Source organism: Elephas maximus, chromosome 6, assembly GCF_024166365.1.
Source record: "Elephas maximus indicus isolate mEleMax1 chromosome 6, mEleMax1 primary haplotype, whole genome shotgun sequence".
Lineage (NCBI taxonomy): Eukaryota > Metazoa > Chordata > Mammalia > Proboscidea > Elephantidae > Elephas > Elephas maximus.
In genome coordinates, this window is record NC_064824.1 from 122,580,079 (window position 1) to 122,601,039 (window position 20,961).

The window sequence follows — 20,961 nt, forward strand, 5'->3', positions numbered from 1 at the left end:
TCGGCTAATGACGGAAGTCGGACGCTATCTCAGAGCAGTAGGACGTTAGCAGTGCTGAAACGATTCCTGCATTGCCAGCTAGTGTCATATCAGACCTTACTGTAGAGTAGCCTTGTTAAGTAAAACCAAAGAGAATTTATTAACTCACACAAACTTCAGGCTAATCTCCCATGAAATCAGCATTCTTTTTTACTCACCAGCACAGATTTATACCCACCTTTAGTGAGTGGCTACCCTCAAGGCCGCTGTAGAAATATATTGTTTGTAGAACTTTAGTATTACATGGATACTTCGTGCTAAGAGCATCTCTGAAACTTACGGGCTCACTGAGGCATGCTTCTTTAATTTAAAAGATGAAATACAGTACTTGAAAAACGTAATAAAAATGTTCCAGGTATACTTCTAACGGAACGACAATTCAATATCATCTCAAACTCTTGACCAGTTGCCACAGAGTTGACTTTGACTCATGGCAACCCCATGTACGGCAGAGGAGAACTGTGCTCCACAGGGCTTTCAGTGACTGAGTTTTGGGAAGCAGACTGCCAGGCCTTTCTTCCGAGACGCCTCTGGGTAGACCCAAACGTCTAACCTTTCAGTTAGTACCTAAGTGTGTTAACTGTTTACAGTTACAGATCAGATTCTTAGGGTCAGGGTATTCCACTGAGGGCTAAATTGTTAACTTTCTGTTTTCTGTCAGCATAAGGCATATAATTATATGCCCTAATTTATTCTAATTCTGATTGTCTGGCATGAAACACTGACTTTAACAATTAACAGTCCTAACCTGAAAATCTTCTGTCTATTTACAAATAGGCTCTCAGGATTCTCTATACATCCTGGCTTTTCCAGTGCAGGAGAAGCAATGGAATCACTGAGTAATGGTCTCACAGGCCCCAGGAAGGACTTTGCTTATTGTTAGCCTCACGATGGTAAAAAAATATAAAAATTGTAGAAATTGACAGAATTTGCAGGGAAGAAGTATAATTCCAAAAAAGAAATGTTAATTATACAAATAACAAAATACATGATACTCAGTGATGGCTCAGCATTGGCTACTAACCTGTCTTAATCCCAGGGTTTTTGTGTCCCACATCTGCTTTATATTCCAGAAAAAGGGCTGCTCACATTTCTGACAGGAATCACTTTCCAACCACTGAGGAGCCTGCGGGGCAGAAAGAGTCACAGCCAAAATTAGCGCAGCCCTACCCTCACGCAGAAATTAACACAACCGTTGGCGACCTTGCTGGAGTGGGCATTTCTTTGTAATTCCTTAATATTTTATAGCTGGTTGTCGTATTCAATATTATGTTCAATTGCGTTTTGAGTAATCTACAAAATTTTTAGCAGTGCTTACAGGGCTGTTCAGTATCTAATCTATAGATAAAAAAAAGAAAAAAAGAGGGAACAATTCAGTTTTCACTGTGAACTCTGAAGAGCTTTCTTTACATATTTCTTTCTCACGCCAGTTGTTTGAAATGTATATCCAACTGAGTAAAAACCCACTGCCTGCAGAATCTGGTAAATAGCCACTTGGAAAGGCTTTAGGGTCACATGGTGGCTGATACGAGAGGCCCGAAAAAAAAAAAAAAAAGGTCATCAGTTCTCTTAGGTGAGTAGGTGAGCATCACATCGGATTTGTCACTCCTCCTTTCCCAGTTCTCCAGAGTGAGTCCCTGGCTCCTGTGCCCCGCAAAGCCATCCTACAGCCAGACCCCTGCTCTAGCCGTGGACTCCCCAGTACTGTCATTCTTTGTGCCCCTTTCTTCCCACAGCCCTCCCCACTTGCCAATGAGTTCTCGAAAGCAGAGGCCTGGTCTTACTCATCTTTAGGTATCCAGTCTGTAACAGTGTAGCTTCCCCATCATTTTTGTCCAAACATATCAATTAAAGTCTCAAAACAACTTTATATAGTACTTAGGACATATTTCTCTAAACAAAAAATTACAAATTGTCCTCACTTACAAGATGAATGTATTGAAAATCTATTTAGCCCCAAACATCACCTGGGTGTTACAAGTGGCAACAAAAATAGAAGATAATACTTTCTATACATTATACCAAACAAAGATAAAGGAACAAGATATCCTTTTTTCTGTGTATCTGATAAGAGGAGGCAATGATGGCAGAACCATAGGATTTCTGAATTACACTGAACTCAGAAAATATGCAGCGAAGGTCAAGATCTTCACAGGGATTCTGAAGGGAATTTCTGGTGGTGTCAAGGATGGGTGCTCCTAGTTTGTTATTATGTTTCCTGATGTATCAAAACTTCTGGCTTTGCTATTTCTTATTTTAGATTAAAAAAAAAAAAAAGTGCCATCAAGTTATTATTTTCAAGCCAAGGAACACCAGAAGCAGAAAGAAAGAAGAAAGGATCGTCCCCTACAGCCTTCAGAGAGAATGTGGCCCTGCTGACACTCTGAATTTGGACTTACTAGTTACCAGGTTCTGTCAGGTTGATTTCAACTCATGGCAACCTTAAGTGTCAGAGTAGAACTCTGTTCTATGGGGTCCACAATGCCTTATTTTTGGAAGTAGATCGCCAGCCCTGTCTTCCGAAGAACCTCTGGACGGACTCAAACCTCTAACCTTTTAGTCAGCAGCCAGGCGTGTTAACTGTTTGCACCACCCAGGAACTCCGAACTTTGACTGCTAGCCTCCAAAACTGTGAGGCAATAAACGGCAGCCCTAGCAAACTAATGCACGGGTCTGCTAAAGGTTCAGGGGTATTCCGTAAGGATCAGAATCACCAACAGCCTAAGGCCACACAAAACAGGCACATGTGCAGACCTGACAGGAACACTGCATTAGCGTGTGGTGCCCACTGCAGTGCTGCACAGCCCACTGCGCTACACACAGCTATAGGGACAGCACACCAGCAAACCATGTGATGTCGCTGAACATATTAGCAACACAGTGTTCCTAATCCATGTACTATGCACATTCACCCAAGTTTCTAGACCCTACGGCCACCTCGTAGGTAGGTGCACAATAAATACTTCCGAAGTTAAACTAAAAGTCATTAGCACCCCACTCATACTCTAAAATCTTCTCCGGCATCTTATCTTTGTTTGTTTGTTTGTTCTGTTGTCGTTGCGAATACACACAGCCAAACATACACCAATTCAGCAGGTTCTACGTGTGCAATTCAGTGACACTGATCACGTTCTTCAAGTTGGGCAACCATTCTCACACTCCTTTTCTGAGTTATTCCCCCTCCCCATTAACATAAACTCACTGCCCCTTAAGGTTCCTATCAGATCTTTCAAGTTGTTGTTGTCAGTTTGATTCCATACAGACAGATCTTGAAATAGCACAATGCACAAGGCAGACATTCTTTACTAGTTAAGCTAAAGTATTGCTTGGTTTTAAGAAGACTTCAGGGGATATTTGGGGGCTAAGTGGTATCCCATCCTTCACTATCCACATCACAGGCTGTAGATGCTATTAGAAAAGATAGGCAATAGGAGTACTGGCAAAGATGAGGATGTATATGCTGCCTGGAAATCATTACAATGCTATAAAAAGCCTTAAGAATGCACACATTCTTGGCCACAGAGGTCTGTTTTCAAGAAATCTGTCTGAAATAAGTAACAATTATATGACAAGGTCAAGAATGTTCACTGCACTACTTAAAACAGAGAAAAAAAGTGAAAGAGAAATTGTTTAGATAGTAAGTGTCTGTTTAAAAAATAACTAGAATAGACCTTACATACCCATTGCCATCGAGTAGATTCTGACTTATCGTGACCCTACAGGACAAAGTAGAACTGCCCCATAGGTTATCCAAGGAGTGGCTGGTGGATTTGAACTGCCTAGCTCAGACCTTAGAAGTCATCTTATTCAACTATTTTACCTCACGTAAGAAGAAATGGAAGACTAAGAGAAATTAAACCACTGATTCAACTAATGTCTCACAACTAGTTAGTGGTACAGGTGTAAAAAGAAAACTATGTGACTATTAGTCAGGCGGCTTTTTAATATACTACTGTTGACATGGACTCAGTAGAGCAGAATTTAATGGAAAATAAAAGCAGAGAAACAGATGTGCAGTGGGACTATAGTTTTGTGGAGGGCCTCTACACCACCATGCCTCCCAATTTCCTTGGTATGAAAGAATGCTTTCTGAAGTGTCCTTGAAGCTGAAAATCCACCTAAACGTTCCTTCTGACTATGCTCATTACTTATCACGGTGGGCACTCTCTCACATATGGAGAGGGTGCAGTGCAAAACAGCATGAAGTGGGAGGCTGAACTGTCTACACCTAGGTGAGCGTTTACAGGTTGGAAAACAGAGAAGCCAGATTCGCTCAGCCTCGCCCTGCTCTGTCCTCTTACCTCTTCTCTGCTAACATCCATGTTCCACACAGCAATCCCACCATCTGAGGAGCAAGAAACGAGCTGCCTTGTGAGCTGAAGGTAGCACAGCGACTGCACCCTGTCACTGCAAACAAAACAGACGATGGTCACTTTTCTAAACGTGGGAACAAATACAAACGGTTTTCATTTTGGCTCAAATCTCTCCCCCATTAGAACTTGCAACTGGCATTTTATCATTGACTTTATTTGGTACAGTCATATAGATTCTAGTAAAAACTACATGGCATTCTATAAGTCATTTTATAGAATAAGAGTTTCTTTAAAACAAATACTACCATTTTGAAATCACTTGTTAAAAACTACAGGCCAGAGATGACATGAGGACTATGGGTTTCTGGACAAATCATCGTGGTTCTTTTTAAGGGGCTCAAGACTCAACAATTTGTTCAGAAGCAAAAAAAGTACCTGGAGCCAGGAGCCAACAATCCTTCATAGGAACACAATTTATTTAAACACATGAAATCAAAGACCACAGAGATTACTGGCAGGTCATGCACACACGCATACAAACGCGCACACAGAGATGAGATGAAGAAATGTGCTTCCTTGCCAGATTGCTCCTCTGGATGCCCGAGGAAACCATCTCCTGGACTGTGGACTTGTGTGCAGCATCTCTCCTTAGCTACTTTCCAACTTAATTCTGTTTACAGTAAACAGCTATAGCCTAACCAACAGGAGGAAAGGTAAAGAGTGTTCCTAGAGCAATAGTCAAGCCTAGAAGGCAAGGGCCTGAGTTTTACAGTGTCACAGCTATGTGACTCCAACTGCTCCAAACCATAAAGTAGTCCTTCCTAATGAAATACCTTTTAGAATTTAGAAAAACAAGTTTGACATCCAGTTCGAGAATGGCTTACATTCTTATATTGCATTATACACAATTGTCCAAGGTCAAAGTCCTCACCTGCAGTCTCTAACCCACATCTGCCTTAAGGAGGTATTTTAAAGTGGGGGGGGAGGACTTCTTGAGAGAGAAAGGTGGGAAGTGCTCTTTAGACTAAGAAGGTTTTGCTACCAAACACTAGACACTCAACCAAAACAAAACACCAAACCCACTGCTGTTGAGTTGATTCCGACTCACAGCGACCCTATACGATAGAGTAGAACTGCCCCATAGAGTTTCCAAGGAGAGCCTGGTGGATTTGAACTGCTGACCTTTTGGTTAGCAGCCGTAGCTCTTAACCACTATGTCACAAGACACTTAAGACTAGCAAAATGCAGTTAAAAGTGTACTACCCAGAAAACCCTGGGCCCATCAAATTGCTATCTTAAAAGATGGGGTTTAGAAAAAGTAGTTAAAAGGATGAGGGTTCAACACTTGTTTCACTTATGACCCCTGGAAATCGTTTTCTTATACATTGTTATTATTTTTTAAAAAGCCTCATCAATAAGAGCCATCACACGACTAGATGACTAGACGTATGCACACCCATGTTCCTTGCAGTATTGTTCACAATAGCAAAAAGATGCCAACAACCTAGGTGCCCATCAACAGATGAATGGATAAACAACCTACAGTAAAAAAAAGCCTCATCAATACCTTCTTAAAACAAGGTGTTTTAATTACAGTATAGGAGTTTAATAATAACAGCAACAACAGGCACTTGCTAAGGGCTGATTACATGCCAGAAACTGTTCTAAGCCCCTTAGGTAGATAAACTTAGCTAATGCCCACAGCAGCCCTGGGAGGTGGGTCCTATTATCACCCCCATTTCCTAGATGAGAAAAGCAAGGCAAAGAAAGGTTAAGTAACGTGCCACATGCAGCTCAGAAAAGCGGAGAGTTGAACCATGACAGTCAGGTCTCAATCCACTGTGCATACTACCTGCTTTAAACAGTAATAAAGAAAACGTAGCCACGGTCAATATAGCTCCCTTATTCTTACCAGATTGCTCTATTTATGTACTACTGCAGTGAAAAAGTTTTCCTTCAGAAAAGAAGTATCTTGTTTGAGACTGGCTAAGCTAGCCAACATAATTGCTTAAAAAGCATAGAAAAAACAAAATGACTGCTACCCATTTTTCTTGGTGTAAATTACTTCCCACAGCAACTAAAGTTAATTCAGTGGTTGAACTAGTAATTAGTATTTAAAGGCACTACAGTTCAAATGGATAATAAACTAACACAAAGCATTACAATCAACCAGGGGAAAAAAAAAGAACTCCAGGAAGATCACCAAAAAAACCCATTGCTGTGGAGCTGGTTCTGACTTAGAGTGACCCTATCGGACAGAGAAGAACTGCCCGTAGGGCTTCCTAGGCTGTAATCTTTACGGAAACAGACTGTCACATCTTTCTGTAGCAGAGCAGCTGGTGGGTTCACACTGCAGACCTTTCGATTAGCAGCCAAGTGCTTAACCACTGCGCCACCAGGGCTCCTTTCAGAAAGATCACAGGCAAGAATAAAAAAGGGCAGGCCTCCATAGGCCCCTTCTTATTTGCACATCTAACTTGTCACAGGAAATAGCGATGATGGCTGAATAACACACATTTCATGCAGGAGGCTTTCCTTCTCTGAAAGCTAAAAATATCATAAAATCCTAACTGCCTCTTGCCTTTCAGACACAATTTTCAGTGGTATATTTGCAGCATTTTGTACATGTTACTTTTAATTCTGTACTTTTCTGTCACATGCAAACACAGAGCCAACTGGTTTTATCTACTACTATACTTCAGTTGAGGCCTAGTAGCAGATGAACATGGTCTATCAATATGAACACTACTAAGCAGAGCCCATTCTGCCCTTAGCAACCCAGAGAATCCAAAGAGTAATGAATAGAGACAGAGATTTAGTATTTGGGGCACCCCCAATGATTTTCAGGAATTCAGTGTGACTACTACGGAGCAGAAATCTTGGTGGCCTAGTGGTTTAGAGCTACAGCTGCTAACCAGAAGGTCAGCAGTTCGAATCCACCAGGTGCTCCTTGGAAACTCTATGGGGAAGTTCTACTCTGCCCTGTAGGGTCGCTATGAGTCAGAATCGACCCAACGGCAGTGGGTTTGGATTGGTGTTTTGACTATGGAGCACCTACTAAGTGGCAGGTGATATGCTAGACATGAGGACGTAGCAGGAAAAAAGATGGACATGGCCCCCCACCCCAAGAAGCTTGAAACATTATTCTCAATTACTATAGGAGTCTTACCAACAGTATCAACATTTTATTTTTTAATTTGCCACTTGCTTTTATAAAAAAGCAAAATGCAATAAAATATAAAATTAATAAATAACTACTATTTTCTTTTTACACAGATAAAAAGGTAATTGTGTCAAAACTGAACTACCGGCTGACATGCAGCACCACCATAAAATGGGTCAAAATGTTCAAAAGTTCATAAAAACAACAGAAAGAATCAACAAAACTGAAAGTTGGTGCTTTGAAAGATCAACAAAATTGACAAACCACCAGCCAAACTGACAAAAGGAAAATAGGAGACGATGCAAATAACTCAAATAAAAAATGAAATGGGGGACATGACAACAGACGCAATTGAAATAAAAAGGGTCATAACAGAGTATTATGAAATACTATACCCCAACAAATCTGAAAACTACAGGAAATGGACAAATTTTTAGAAACATACTACCTACCCAAACTAACACAAAATGATACTAAAAACCTGAACAGACTCATAACAAGAGATTGAAAAGTTAATTAAAAAAAAAAAAATTCCGAACAGAAAAAAGCCCTGGCCCAGATGGTTCACTGGAGAGTTCTATCAAACATTCACAGAAGAGCTTACACCAGTGCTACTCAAACTATTTCCGAACATAGAAAAGGAAACGATACTTCCGAATTCATTTTATGAAGCCACCATAACCCTGATGCCAAAACCAGGCAGACACCGTAAAAAAAAAAAAAAAAAATTACAGACCAATATCTCTTATGAATATAGACGCAAAAATTCTCAACAAAATTTTAGCCAATAGAATTCAGCATCATATCAAAAAAATAATACACCACGACCAAGTAGGATTCATACCAGGTATGCGAGGATGGTTCAACATTAGAAAATCAATCAGTGTAATCCACCACATAAATAAAGGAAAGAAAAGAATCACATGATCATCTCAATTGACGCAGAAAAGGCATCTGACAAAGTTCAACACCTATTCCTCATAAAAACTCTCAATAAAACATGCAGAGAAGGGAAATTTCTAAAAAAAAAAAAAATTCAAAATTGGGATGTGGAAGATGATTTGCACTGTCCATGTATATAGTATAAAGGAGATTATGTCAACAGTAAAGCACCTTTCATGGAAGAGATTATCTCTTCAGAAATAAAAAGGAATTTGAAAAGCAATGTCTCTGTGTGAGTTTAGATGTATAGCCATGCTGAAACAAAATGCTTAAAACACAGTTAAGAGGCACTCTTTCAAGGGGTAACTAGGTACAGATAGTAAGAGTCTGAATAATAATAACCTGCTTTGATCTTCATAAATTAGACACAGTAGTGATATCTGCTTTTATGATAATACATGCAAGTTCTCCAATTCAACTCTTTGAGAGGTAGATTCATTCATATATCTAGAGTATCAGAACACTAATGTTTTCCCATCTCCTCCCAAGCTCAGATCTAGCCCCCTCCCAGTCACATACTGATGGCCCTGAAGCAAAAGTGTCCGGCCTTTCCTTCCTCCAATGTCCCACATGATGATGCTGTTGTCAGATGCTCCTGAGAAGAGTAACCGCTGAATAGGGTCCCACCAGAGGCAGGCAATACTACCTAGGAGTTTCAGAGAAAGAAAAAGATTAAATATAACTACACTGTTGTGTGACATTGAGTCAATTCTTACTCATAGCCATCCTACAGGACAGAGTAGAACTGTCCCATAGGGATTCCCTAGGCTGAAATCTTTAAGGCAATAGAGCACCAGGTCTTTTCTCCCACAGAGCAGCTGGCTAGTGGGTTCAAACCACCCATGTTTTGGTTAGTAGCCAAGCGCTTAACCATTGTGCCACCAGGACATTAGGACATTTGACAGCTGAAGGCTGAATCAGGGCCAGCTGAGTCTTTAAGTAAAAATGTATCTTCACTGTACAAAGGGTCATTCAACACTTTATCATAAGACACAGAGAAGACACAGCATATCTGTTATCCAAAGTGGTAAGATTGGGATTTTCTGTTGTACATCAAACTACTTAGAATATAAAGATTTTAAAAGAGATTTTTCCTTGTTCTGTACCAAAATATATGTATATATAAAGTAGGTATACATGAAAGGTTAGTTGAGAAAAAACTTTCAGAAAAAAAATAACTAGTAAAATTTAATGAGGAAAGCCAGCCAGTAAAGTTTACTGTGGTCACCTCATATAAGATAAAAATCTAGATTATTCCAGGTCTCTGGGACTTTGTAGGTAGTTTACTCCAAGATGTCTGTTTTTTAACAAAATTAAACTAAGTGTCTCAGAAAAAAAGCCCTGTACATGTACCACACAATCATGTCAGAGAACTTAGGTAAAAAAATCCAAACCTGACATTTCACACTCTATACTGGCTAACTTATCAAATTTGATACCCTTGGGGAAATCTGTCTTTCTACAGATTTCTCTTTCAACAGATCCCTTCATTGTTCCACTGACTGCTGCTTGCCTAGGAAAAAAATTAATCAACTTAATAAAACTGAAAGAGTCACACAAGCTAATAATGTTTTTGGTGGGTATACAGAAAAATGACGTAGGCATAATCAGAAGCAAACAACAGAAACTAGTTTCTCACATACACTTTCTAAAAACAAAAGTGAAAAAAGAAGTGCTCTGAAAACTGGCTACAGGAGTTAATTTTGGATGAGTCCTGACCCTGTTTAATCCTGGGTCCCATACTACACTTCAGCTAGAGGCCTAGTGGCAGACAAACACGGTCTTTCAATATGAACACTACTGAGTTACCAGAACCCATTCTGCCTTAGCAACCCAGAGAATACTTACAAGCCTGAGGGTCATAAGAATATTAGTCATAAACGGAGAAGTGGTTTCTTCAGGGGCTGTACTTTCCAGACTGAATCTATTCTAATTGAAGTTACTATTCTCCTTTCTTCCTTTACCCCAAGAAGGTCCCTGATCTGATACAGTCTATTTCACTTAAATAGATTAGCTAGAAAGCACAGAGTACATTTATTTTGTTAAACCTAGAGCACTAACTACTGTCCTAAATAGGTCCATCACTAGTTCTTTCAACAAATCACCAAGTCTTCAATCCAAGCCAGATAGCCTCAAAGCTTCTAATTTGTGACTTATCAGAATTTGATCCTGTGCTCCATATAAAAACTATAGCTTAGCAGCCAATAAAATGTCTTTATTATACATCTGTACATGATGAGGTACCCAATGTAACTAATGAAATTTTAAAGACCTGCCAGGGAGCCTAATCAACTCACTGCAGTGCAGAAATAATGAAATGCCACTCAGTAGTTCTTTTCCCTCAGTCCCTGCTCCAGGTATGTTTCCCAAGTAGAGGCTCAAACAGCCCTACACCTCCTCTAATTCTATTGATCTAACAAGTTCTTGTTAACTGACATGGAAACTAACAAATGAAAAAACAGTAATAACAATTCTCCCAAAGACTTTTATAAAGATCTTCTGAAAACAGTAATTTAATTTAAAAAGTAAACAAGATAACACAACACCCTACTTTCCACTTTTTAAGATCTAAATTCCGTATCTGGTCAATCAAATTTAAATCTGATGGGGTGTAAGGAGTTGATCATTCATGAAACCAGAGTTAAGAAGTGAAGGTGGATACCCAAATTAGGTGGAGAAAACGTCCAAGTGATTGTACAGCCTACCTTCATGTCCTTTGAGGGTTGTAATAACTGAACAGGTGTTCTGTTCAAGCTTCAGCAGGGTGATCTGTCCAGAATAATCCCCAACAAAAGCATACTGAGTATCAAAATCATATCTGAGGAGAAGCAGTCAAGGATATATAACACGGTTCATTTCAAAATCCTTCAATAAAAGAGTTATCAGCTTTAGTCAAAGTTATAAAACAGAAAAGGTACATTTTAAAGAGAATAAGCACAAACCTGAAATTATAAGGAGAAAGGAAATACCCAACTGAAAGTCACGCAACATGTAAAGATTGAAGAAAAAAATGAAAACAGTTGGGATTCCTGGGAAAATTAACATTCATTCATTCATTCAACGAGAATTCACTGAGTACCTGTACTATACCAAGCAAGATTCTAGAAACTGGCAATGAAAAAGATTAACAAGAGCTGGTAGGGAAAACAGACATGAAAACAAATAGTTACAATCAAGTTATAATGAAGTGGGAAAAAGTAAAATTATTCAATAGAGAATACAGCAAGAATGAACTGGAACAAAATGGCTATTTATGAAATCTGGAAATAAGGTAAAAGAGAAAGCAAATATAGGACGTGAATACGTCTTTCTTTTGGTATAGATGATTGAGCTTTAAATGAGGAGGATGGTTTAAATGGTTGAGGACAGTTTAGACAGCTATTTGGAGTAGTAGTAAATTTAAATTTTAAAAAGATATTAATTATTGGTAACATCTCATTACTTTCTCACTCTGCTGCCACAAAAATTTGTGGAAAATCAGTAGTTTCTATATTTATACAACAACTACTCTTTTATCTCTAAGTCAGACCAAAAGGAGCCCCTCAGGCCAGATTATGACTATCTGATGCTGTGCCATTTTCTATAAAAACATATGAGGAGCCTAACATATAGCAGGAACACTTATTTAGCTTCAAGATATATCTGAGTATTTTTCCCTTGCTGGATCCTAAAGTTTTAAAGGTCTACTGTAAATATCCCATGCTGTTCATTCATCTGTGGCAAAGATTTCTGATCGAGGCTTTCAATACAAAGAAAGAACAGTGCTCTGCCAGTCAACTCTGAGAGGGAGCTACCCCGGGTATTTGCATGTTGTCGGCAGAGTCTGGATTTTGCCGTCACTAAGATGCCAGCACTCACAAGTACACATACCAGCAAGGTGAGCTAGGTTTTAAGGCAAAAATTTTTAACATTTTGGGGGACGCTGTGGCACCTTTGAGAATATTGTAAAGGTTATATACCCGCTCCAAACAAAAGCATTAAACAAAACTTCGGTATAACATTTCAAGGAGTATAAACTGTTAAGATTCCTTGCGGCCCATTTATGGGTGCCAGGGCCACAACCCCTTATCGTATGGTACATCCTCTTACAGGTTCTGCAAACAACCAATTACTGGAAGATTCATTTCTTTATTTATACATCCAAAACCCTTTCAATCTGAAATGCAAAGAAACAAGGGAGAAATTTTCATGAGACTTAGGTTTTCCACGATTTTGTATTAAAAACCTATAGCACTTCCCGGAGAGAGCAGGAATTCATTTAATTGTTATTTTCAATAAACCAATTTTATACCAAAGAATGGTAGATACAGAAATTCTTGGATTTCATATGAAACAGGTAGGAATCATCCAATCTTTGGATCTCAGTCAACAATTTATGATAGACTCAAAACTCTATATTGAGAAAAGGGGCTATGGTATTGGGAAAGGAGGTGGCCCCGTGTTCTAGAGGGAGGATACTGTAAACACGAGGCCCAGGAGGTGAAGAAGTGCCTCCCGAGCATGTTCCCGCTCCGGGTGCACATCCAGCTGACGCACTTGTCATGGCCGGTGCTGATCACCCACTCTGCAGCCACGCTGAAGATGATGGCAGACACCCGGTTCTGATGAGCTGAAGGGACAGAAAGGGAAAGTCTGCACACTTCAGGAGGCAACGTTATCTGCCGAAACAATTCTCCACAGTGAAGACTTGGGCTTAGCTTCTCAAGCCGCCAGCCTGTAGACTCTTATTATGAAGTCTACACAGTCATAGGTATCATGGCAATCCCTCTGCTCTGTGAACAGAACCCAGGTAATTTGCCCTCCCCCCTCCCATCCCCACCAACATGTAGTCACAGGCACTGGAGGCAATTAGCAGCCACAAATCATTAAAGAGTACTGTTCAAGAGAGATTGGAAAATTGACTTGTTTACTGTACTCAAGAGAACCTTTTTACACATTTTCATGTTTATAGAACTTACTGTTTCAATAAGTTTGGGAAATAACTTTCAATAAGTTTGGGAAATTTCTGTATTCCAAAACAAGAGCTGAAAATGAGGAAGTGGCTTGTCTATTAGCTAAATTCTGAAATATTTGCATTTTTAGGCCAATTGTAAGTCACACCAGGGCAGTGGCCTGTCTTACTTCATCTGGGCTCCCACAGCATCTGGTACAGGACCTGGTATGTAGCAGGTGTTTAATAACTGCCCAGTTGGATTAGTGAAGTCAGAGGCTAGACAGAGAAACTGCTGAGCTTGCTCTCAGCTGTACAGGCTGCTTCGGAAGGACTGAGAGAATATTTTCCCAAAACCCTTTGTGAGTGTCACCATCACTAAGAGGTTACATTGAACAGGTAAATGCTTGCAAAAGATCCTGAAACTGAAAGGGTACGCTAATCGCTGTTAATCTTAAACAAGAGCAAGCCAAGTCTCAGACGACGACGACAACCATCTGCTGAGGCCCGACTCAGTGATGATGTTGGCGCTTTTTCTGCTGTGGTGGTACTTCCAGCTTGCACAAATACAAGGTGTATATTATGTCCATTTTCAGATAAGAAAACTGAGATGCCAACAGGTTAATTATATGCCCAAAGTCTAATAAGTGATAAATTGAGTCCATCCGACTCTACACAAACACTTTTTCCACTAACCTATAGTTGTTGAACCCAGGCCAATGAGAAAGTTTACACTAGTTTTTGGTAAAAATGTTAAATAACCAACTACTCTATCTTGGGAAGAACTGTTCTATTTCTAAGATTACATCCTTTCTGCTGTTTTGTCCTAAAAGTCCTTTCTTTTATGAAATCCAGTAAAATATAGTAATGTTTGTTTTGCTCCAATTTTTAAACCCCCTCACCTGAGAAAATAAAAAAGTTGGCAATCTCTATATCAATTCCCCTAATATATTTTTTAAATGTTAGTAGTCAATGAAATGCAAAGGGTGGAAACCACTGCAAAAACTATGCTGCCTAAGAGCTTATAAAGAACTGTGAACACCAAAATACAGATAAAAATACCACTAGATGTGTAAATATCAGATAATTTAATAAGGAATTTAATGACAGATGAAACTATTTTTTTAAGGAATCTGCTTTTTGATAAAACATATTCATCAGGCATTTAAGAAAGGTCTTCAGTTTCCTCATATATACTCCATAAAGGACTTAAGCCTTTTTATTTTAAAGGTAAACATGCAAATGGTGGCTGAGAATTCAAAGTTGTTGTTGCAGTTTTCATTTTTAAAAGGCAGCTCAAAGACTAGTAATGCTTGTACATAATTCAACAATGCAAGATGAAAAAGTGTCATAGTTCACCTTCACAAAACAGTTCACATGACCAAAACACTCCAAGTTAAAAAGTATTGTAAAGGTATCGCTTTTACCCTATTTTAAATTAGGAAAAGGTAAGCAGATATGTAGGAAAAGGCAATTTGGCCTTCTTATTAAAGTTCTATAATCAGCTTCCTAAATTCCTACATCATACAATTAGGCCAAATTTCATAAAGAGGAAAAAAATACACTTAAAACATCTGGACTAATTTTCACCGTTATCCACAAGCACAAGATACACAATTTTAGAAAGGTAAGGTGAATAAAATAAAATAAGACTAGTTGTTATTCCTCCAGGCAAAGTTTACGCATCACCTAACTGGCCAGACAAAGTCCACAACTTAATCAAACTGCTTTGGTTTTGCAACTCCAATCTAAAGTCACCATTAGAAGCTTGCTTTGGTTAAGTTTAAAAATATCAAAACACACAAGGCAAAGTGAAAACTGGGGAAAATATAGTTAACACAGATGTCCCACAGGATTAATAGTCTTTTAATGGGAGGCTCTTACAAATAAATAAGAAAAACACTGTAACTCCCTGGGAATATCAGCAAAGTCATGAATAGACATTCATAAAAAAAAAAAAAAAAAAAAGACAAATGATCAACATTAAACAAGGCTTAAATAAATTTCAAATTGAGAATTTTTTTTTTTAATCTATCAAACTGGAAAAAAAAATTATAAGGCAACAATGCTGTGAAGACTTAATGAGCAGGAACTTGCAGCCATTAGTCATGAGACTGTAAAGAATCTGGAAAATAACTCAAGAACATTAAAAGGTTTATAACGTTAGATCTAGTTACTCCACTTTCAGGAATTTGTATTAAGGAAGTAAAGTAACAGTCAAGGAGATACACACACACACACACACATACATTACAATGTGTGCTATCAAAAATGGAAGCAGTACACAGACCCAATAATAAAAAAGAATGGTTAAGTTACATCTGATACAGGCATACAATGGAATAGTATAAAAAACTTTAAATGTTAATGAGCAATAAAAGAACGACAGATAATTCTAAAAAGCTAATGACCTCTCACAAGATTGGACAAACAAAACTAAAAAGCTAACAGGAAAACCTAATTGTGATCATAAGAGAAGGTGTTCCAGTTGTGTGTGTGTGTGTGTGTGTCTATATGTACGTGTGCGGGAATCTATCAATTATAATTACCTGGATAGGTCTTGATAAAGTTCATCTTATTGAAATCTTCAGAAACATGAAATTCCTAAAAGTAAACATATGCAATTAGAAAATAGTTATGGTTTAAGAAGTAAAAGGACTTTAACTTTCGAAGCAAAGTAAAATCCAAAAATAATTATCGCAAGACCTGGGACATAAGATCAGCTATAAAAATGATATGACTCGCCTCCTTCAGCAGACCTGTACTCAGGTTATTATTTTTTCTGGGGACCACACTGAATAAAGTGCTGCTGACCATATGACGTTTTTGGCCAGCTCTTCCTCCACAAGTGAGCACTGTGTATGTTCTCTCCCTTTAACTACAAAGGAAGTTTTGTTTTGTTTTGTTTAATTATGCTCTCTTGGCTACATTAAGAATTTCTCAAGATGATACACGTGAACTTTAATCAATGCAATATACCATATTAATTGAATAAGGAAAAAGGGATACGATCATCTTGGTAGATGCAGAAAAATCATCTGACAAAATTTGACATCCTTTCATAATAAAAACACTGAACAAACTAAAAATCAAAGGGATTAAAAGGGAGTTTTCTCAACTTGAAAAAGGACATCTACAGAAAACTCACAGCTAACATTCTACTCAAGAGTAAAAGACTGAAAGCTTTCCCCAAAGTTCAGGAATAAACAAGGCAAGAAGATGAAATAACAGGCATCCAGACTGGAAAGGAAGAAGTAAGACCACCTTTATTTGCAAATGACATGATCTTGTATATAGAAAATCTTGAAGGCTACACACATACACACGCAGCTCAAAAAATAGTAGACCTAATAAACAAGTTCAACAAAGTTGCAAGATACAAGACCAATATACAAAAATTCAGTCGTATTTCTATACACTTGCAATGAACAATCCTAAAATGAAATTAAGATATCAGTTCCACTTACAATAGCATCAAAAAGAGTAAAATACCCAGGAAAAAATGTAACAAAAGAAGTGCAAGACTTGTACATTGAAAATTACAAAACACAGTTGAAAAGAAATTAAAGATGTAAATAAACGGAAAGATACCCTGTGTTCATGGACTGGAAGACTTAATATTGTTAAGATGGCAATACAGGTAGCCCCTGACTTATGACACACTTGAGTTATGACAAACCGCACCTAACAGTCATCTGTTTTTGTGGGGTTTTTATGTACATCCTATCATTTGTAATATGTACTACATGCAACGTTGCAGCACGTAATTTTGCTGATGTTATCATTTTTAGATGTTCATTCACAGATGTTTGATGTCACGATTTACTGCTCAAAACACTGCCATAGAGCAGGCTATGCCCTAATCTACGATGAAGTCTGTGTTGGTATCAGGAGTCGTAATAGATGGCAAGTTGGGCAACGTTCAACTCTTAGACACAGGACAAATGAACTGCACACGTGCCGTTACGACTCTGACTTCATTGTTACAACAGACACTGACTTCATTATAGACCATGCCTACAATGTGATCTTACTCAGTGTTTCATACCATAAAAAGAATCAGTCATTAATCTGGAGCTGAGCTGTTCGAGTTTCTCACATAATAACACCTGCACTGTTTATAGCTCCAATAATGTGTCTCGCAAAAGAAGTCATGTCACTATAAATTCTAATCCCAAAAAGAATGTGAGGAAGCCTCCACACAAGGATATAATGATAAAGATCATTAAGGTTTATGATAATGGAAAGAAAGTTGGTGAAATAACAGGTGTGGAAGGGCTGGCTGTCTCATTCAACCATTTCAACAATCACTAAGAATAAGAATAGAATTTTGGAGGCAGTTAAAGGAATGAGTGACATAAAATCAACAATTTTAACAAAGAGGCAAGGGCCAATTCACACGATGGAGAAACTGTTAATGATTTGGACAGAAGACCAAATCCAGAAGAAGATTCCTATGAGTTTACTAACCATTCAAACAAAAGCATGCAGCCTTTTTGAAAACCTGAAGGAACAGCAAGGGGAAGACTATCGCAATTACTTTAATATCACCAAGGGTTGGTTTCACTGCTTCAAAAGCAGATTTGGCTAACATATCGTGTATATAACTGAACAAGAAGGAAATGCCGATGTCGAAACTGCTGAAAAATTCAAGGATGGGCTGGACAAGATAATCCAAAATGAAGACTATCTACTGGAGCAGATTTTCAACATGGACGAAAAAAGCCTGTTTTGCAAAAGGATGCCAGAACAGATCTATATTCACAAACAGGCGAAGTTCATGCCTAGTTTCAAGGCATTTAAAGACAGAATCACGCTGCTGCTTGAAGGAACTGCAGTTGGATTTAAATGAAAACCTTTTCTTATTTACTGTTCTGAAAACTCCCAAGCATTCAAAAACCCTGACAAAAATAAGCTGCCAGTCTACTACAGAAGTAAGTCCAAGGCCTGAATAATGAACAGTGCATCTCCCTGGGAGAAAGTTACATAAAAATGCATGCAGGGGATATGGAAAAAATTGCTGAGCTGTGTGATCATGCTCCCAGTATTTGTTCAGGATAATGTGATGGAAGAAACCGATAGAAAAATCATCCATATGGCAACAGCACTGAATTTAGAACTTGATATCACCAACGTGGAACAGCTCAGAGGTCATAAGGAAAGGTAACTGACAAATCAGGACTTCATGGATTTTGAAGAGGAAAGAAGTGCGGGAGAAGAAATAATGAGCAAGAGGAAGAAGAGAAATGGTCAAAAATTTTTACAGTGGAAGGATTAGTTGAAGTTTTTTCTAAACTAAATCAGGGGCTTCGACTGCTTCAAAACATGGGCTCAAAGGCTGACTGCTTTGTTAAAACTGGTAGATTTGGGAAGCATGAGATGTGACCATGAAATATACGAAGAGAAAAGAAAAGGACCACACAGACAACTCTCACTGATTTCTTTACTAGAAACACCATCCCCATTCCCAGGGATAATCCAGATGATCCAGAACCTTCCACAGCAGAGTTATTACCACAACTGACAAAATGCCAACGTTGTCCAACTCTTCCACAACATCAGGGTAAATTTTTATAATTTGTGTATTTTTTTATATATGTATGAAAATATATCTGTAATTTATATGTAATGCTTCCAACCCCTCAAAGACAAATAAAGATCGGATTTATAAAGATACTGACAATAAAAGGTAGTAATAATGAAAACTAAAAAAAAAAAAATTAAAAAAATGAGGTACTCAACTTATGTCAAAACCGACCTACGATAGAGTCAGAACCCCAATGTAAGTAGGTACTACCTGTACCCTCGAAATTGATCTACAGACTCAACGCAATCCCTAATAAAATTCCCAAGCCTTTCTTGAAGAAATGGACAAGATAATCCCGACGTTCATATGGAAATGTATTGAAGGCTGTGCTCTGTGGGCTAGCCTGAGCACCAAACCATCAATCAGAACAGCATTCGGAGCTGGAAATTAATACACTCTTAGGTCTAATAGTAATTGCTGAATTAACCATTTTTTTTAATTAAAAAAAAATTTTTTTTTTATGACAATCAAGCAACACAGAGAGGGTACTTGTTAAGTTTATTTAAACTGTCTAATATAGGTGAAATGGGAAGGTCAATATAAAGAATATAATACATTCTGGAAGCTACCTACCATTATGGCTCCGTTATCCTGGCCCACAAATATCCGTCTACTGTCATGATGGTAAGTCATAGTAGAGCAAGGAGCTGCCAGAAAGACAAACGCAACATTAAGAGCAAAGCTAAGCATTTTAAGTCATTGTAGCAAGTACATTAAAAAAAAAAAGCTGTAGAACTGAGGTTTAAAAAAGGTGGTAAAAATGTGTTTGTGTTTTAAATAATGGTATAAATTGAAAATGTTATTAAAGTTCTGTCTGTTGTCTTAGCCAAAACACTCCAATTTTGAAAACCTTCTACATTATTTTTATAATCTTGGATGAAATTTCATCTGATTGAGACTCCTACCTTTAGCCTGGAAAAGTCTGGGGACTGGCACTTACAGTGGGAGATCTGCTACCTACACACAGAGCAGGTCATCCTGCTCCTGCAACTCTTCCCCAAACAAAGGTAAAAGGGCAGCTGGAATCGCTGGAAAGAGGGGTTCCCAGCATCGAGGTTCCCAATCCATGGCAAATGTAGGCAAGAGGGATAGGTGGAAAAGCCACTTTGGGATTACTCTTTTTCCCCAACGGTCAAAAATTGCTCCCTTTTGCAATGACACACACCAGCTAGTTTGCAGCGAGTGGAGCTGTGAGGTGTAGACAGGTTGCTCTGTCTAAAGCAGTGCATGGGACTGGGCCAGTGCCTGCCTTTTCTCATGGACATATAGTTCTAACTACAGTTCTTCCAGAAATCGTGGGCAAGAGAATGAGTTCCAGGAAGGAGAAATGCTAAATCATCTCCTTCCAATAAAAATCAGAATTCAAGTGATTTAGAAAACGGAGCATTAGGAAAAAGAAGTGTTTGGATGCATTTTAGCCTGAACGATTTTAGTTAACCAGGGAAGAACCACAACAAGGAAATGCATGCCAGGAAAAAACACTCGAGTATACTTTGAAATATAACTTCTAATAAAGTAACAGGAAATAAAGCAACTTATAAATGAAGTTGCCATTTGAAAATAGCTCAATTTAAAGTTCTCTCTACAGTGGGCTGATCGTCACCACCAAAATGAGAAAGTAAACTGCAGTGCTGAACACAGCTAGCGGCATGATCGGACAGTAGAGAGACTTTCAGCTGCAGTGGGAGGTAGGTACCAGGAGTAATCATCTCTACAGAGAACGATTACAACTGACTACACGCCTGTACACCCCATCCATCATACTGGTGTTTGAGATTGAAAGGATGATTGTTTTTAAGTATAACCACATAAATACATATCAGTTCTTATGATGGAAGTGTTCCATCGTAACCATGTGTACGAATTACCTTTGACAAATCAAATCATGGTTTGATGATTTCAGACTCATTGTCATTGTTTGTGCATAGTCTTCAATTGGTACTAAATCTTAATGCATTCATTTTAAGATTCTTTTACTGAAAAGAAA

The 20,961-nt window shown here is 38.4% G+C and overlaps 1 protein-coding gene across 2 annotated transcripts in view; it reads right to left on the reverse strand.

Moving 5' to 3' along the window:
• The window catches only part of WDFY1 (WD repeat and FYVE domain containing 1), a 58,336-nt gene that overhangs the window by 11,448 nt on the left and 25,927 nt on the right, over positions 1 to 20,961 (reverse strand). For both annotated transcript variants that reach the window (XM_049888316.1, XM_049888315.1), the window contains exons 3-9: positions 19,548 to 19,621; positions 15,937 to 15,991; positions 12,916 to 13,066; positions 11,163 to 11,275; positions 8,977 to 9,103; positions 4,341 to 4,446; positions 1,064 to 1,165 (exon numbers count right to left, since the gene is read on the reverse strand). In XM_049888316.1, the coding sequence (XP_049744273.1) occupies positions 1,064 to 1,165; positions 4,341 to 4,446; positions 8,977 to 9,103; positions 11,163 to 11,275; positions 12,916 to 13,066; positions 15,937 to 15,991; positions 19,548 to 19,621 (728 nt within the window). The remainder of the gene's footprint in view (positions 1 to 1,063; positions 1,166 to 4,340; positions 4,447 to 8,976; positions 9,104 to 11,162; positions 11,276 to 12,915; positions 13,067 to 15,936; positions 15,992 to 19,547; positions 19,622 to 20,961) is intronic.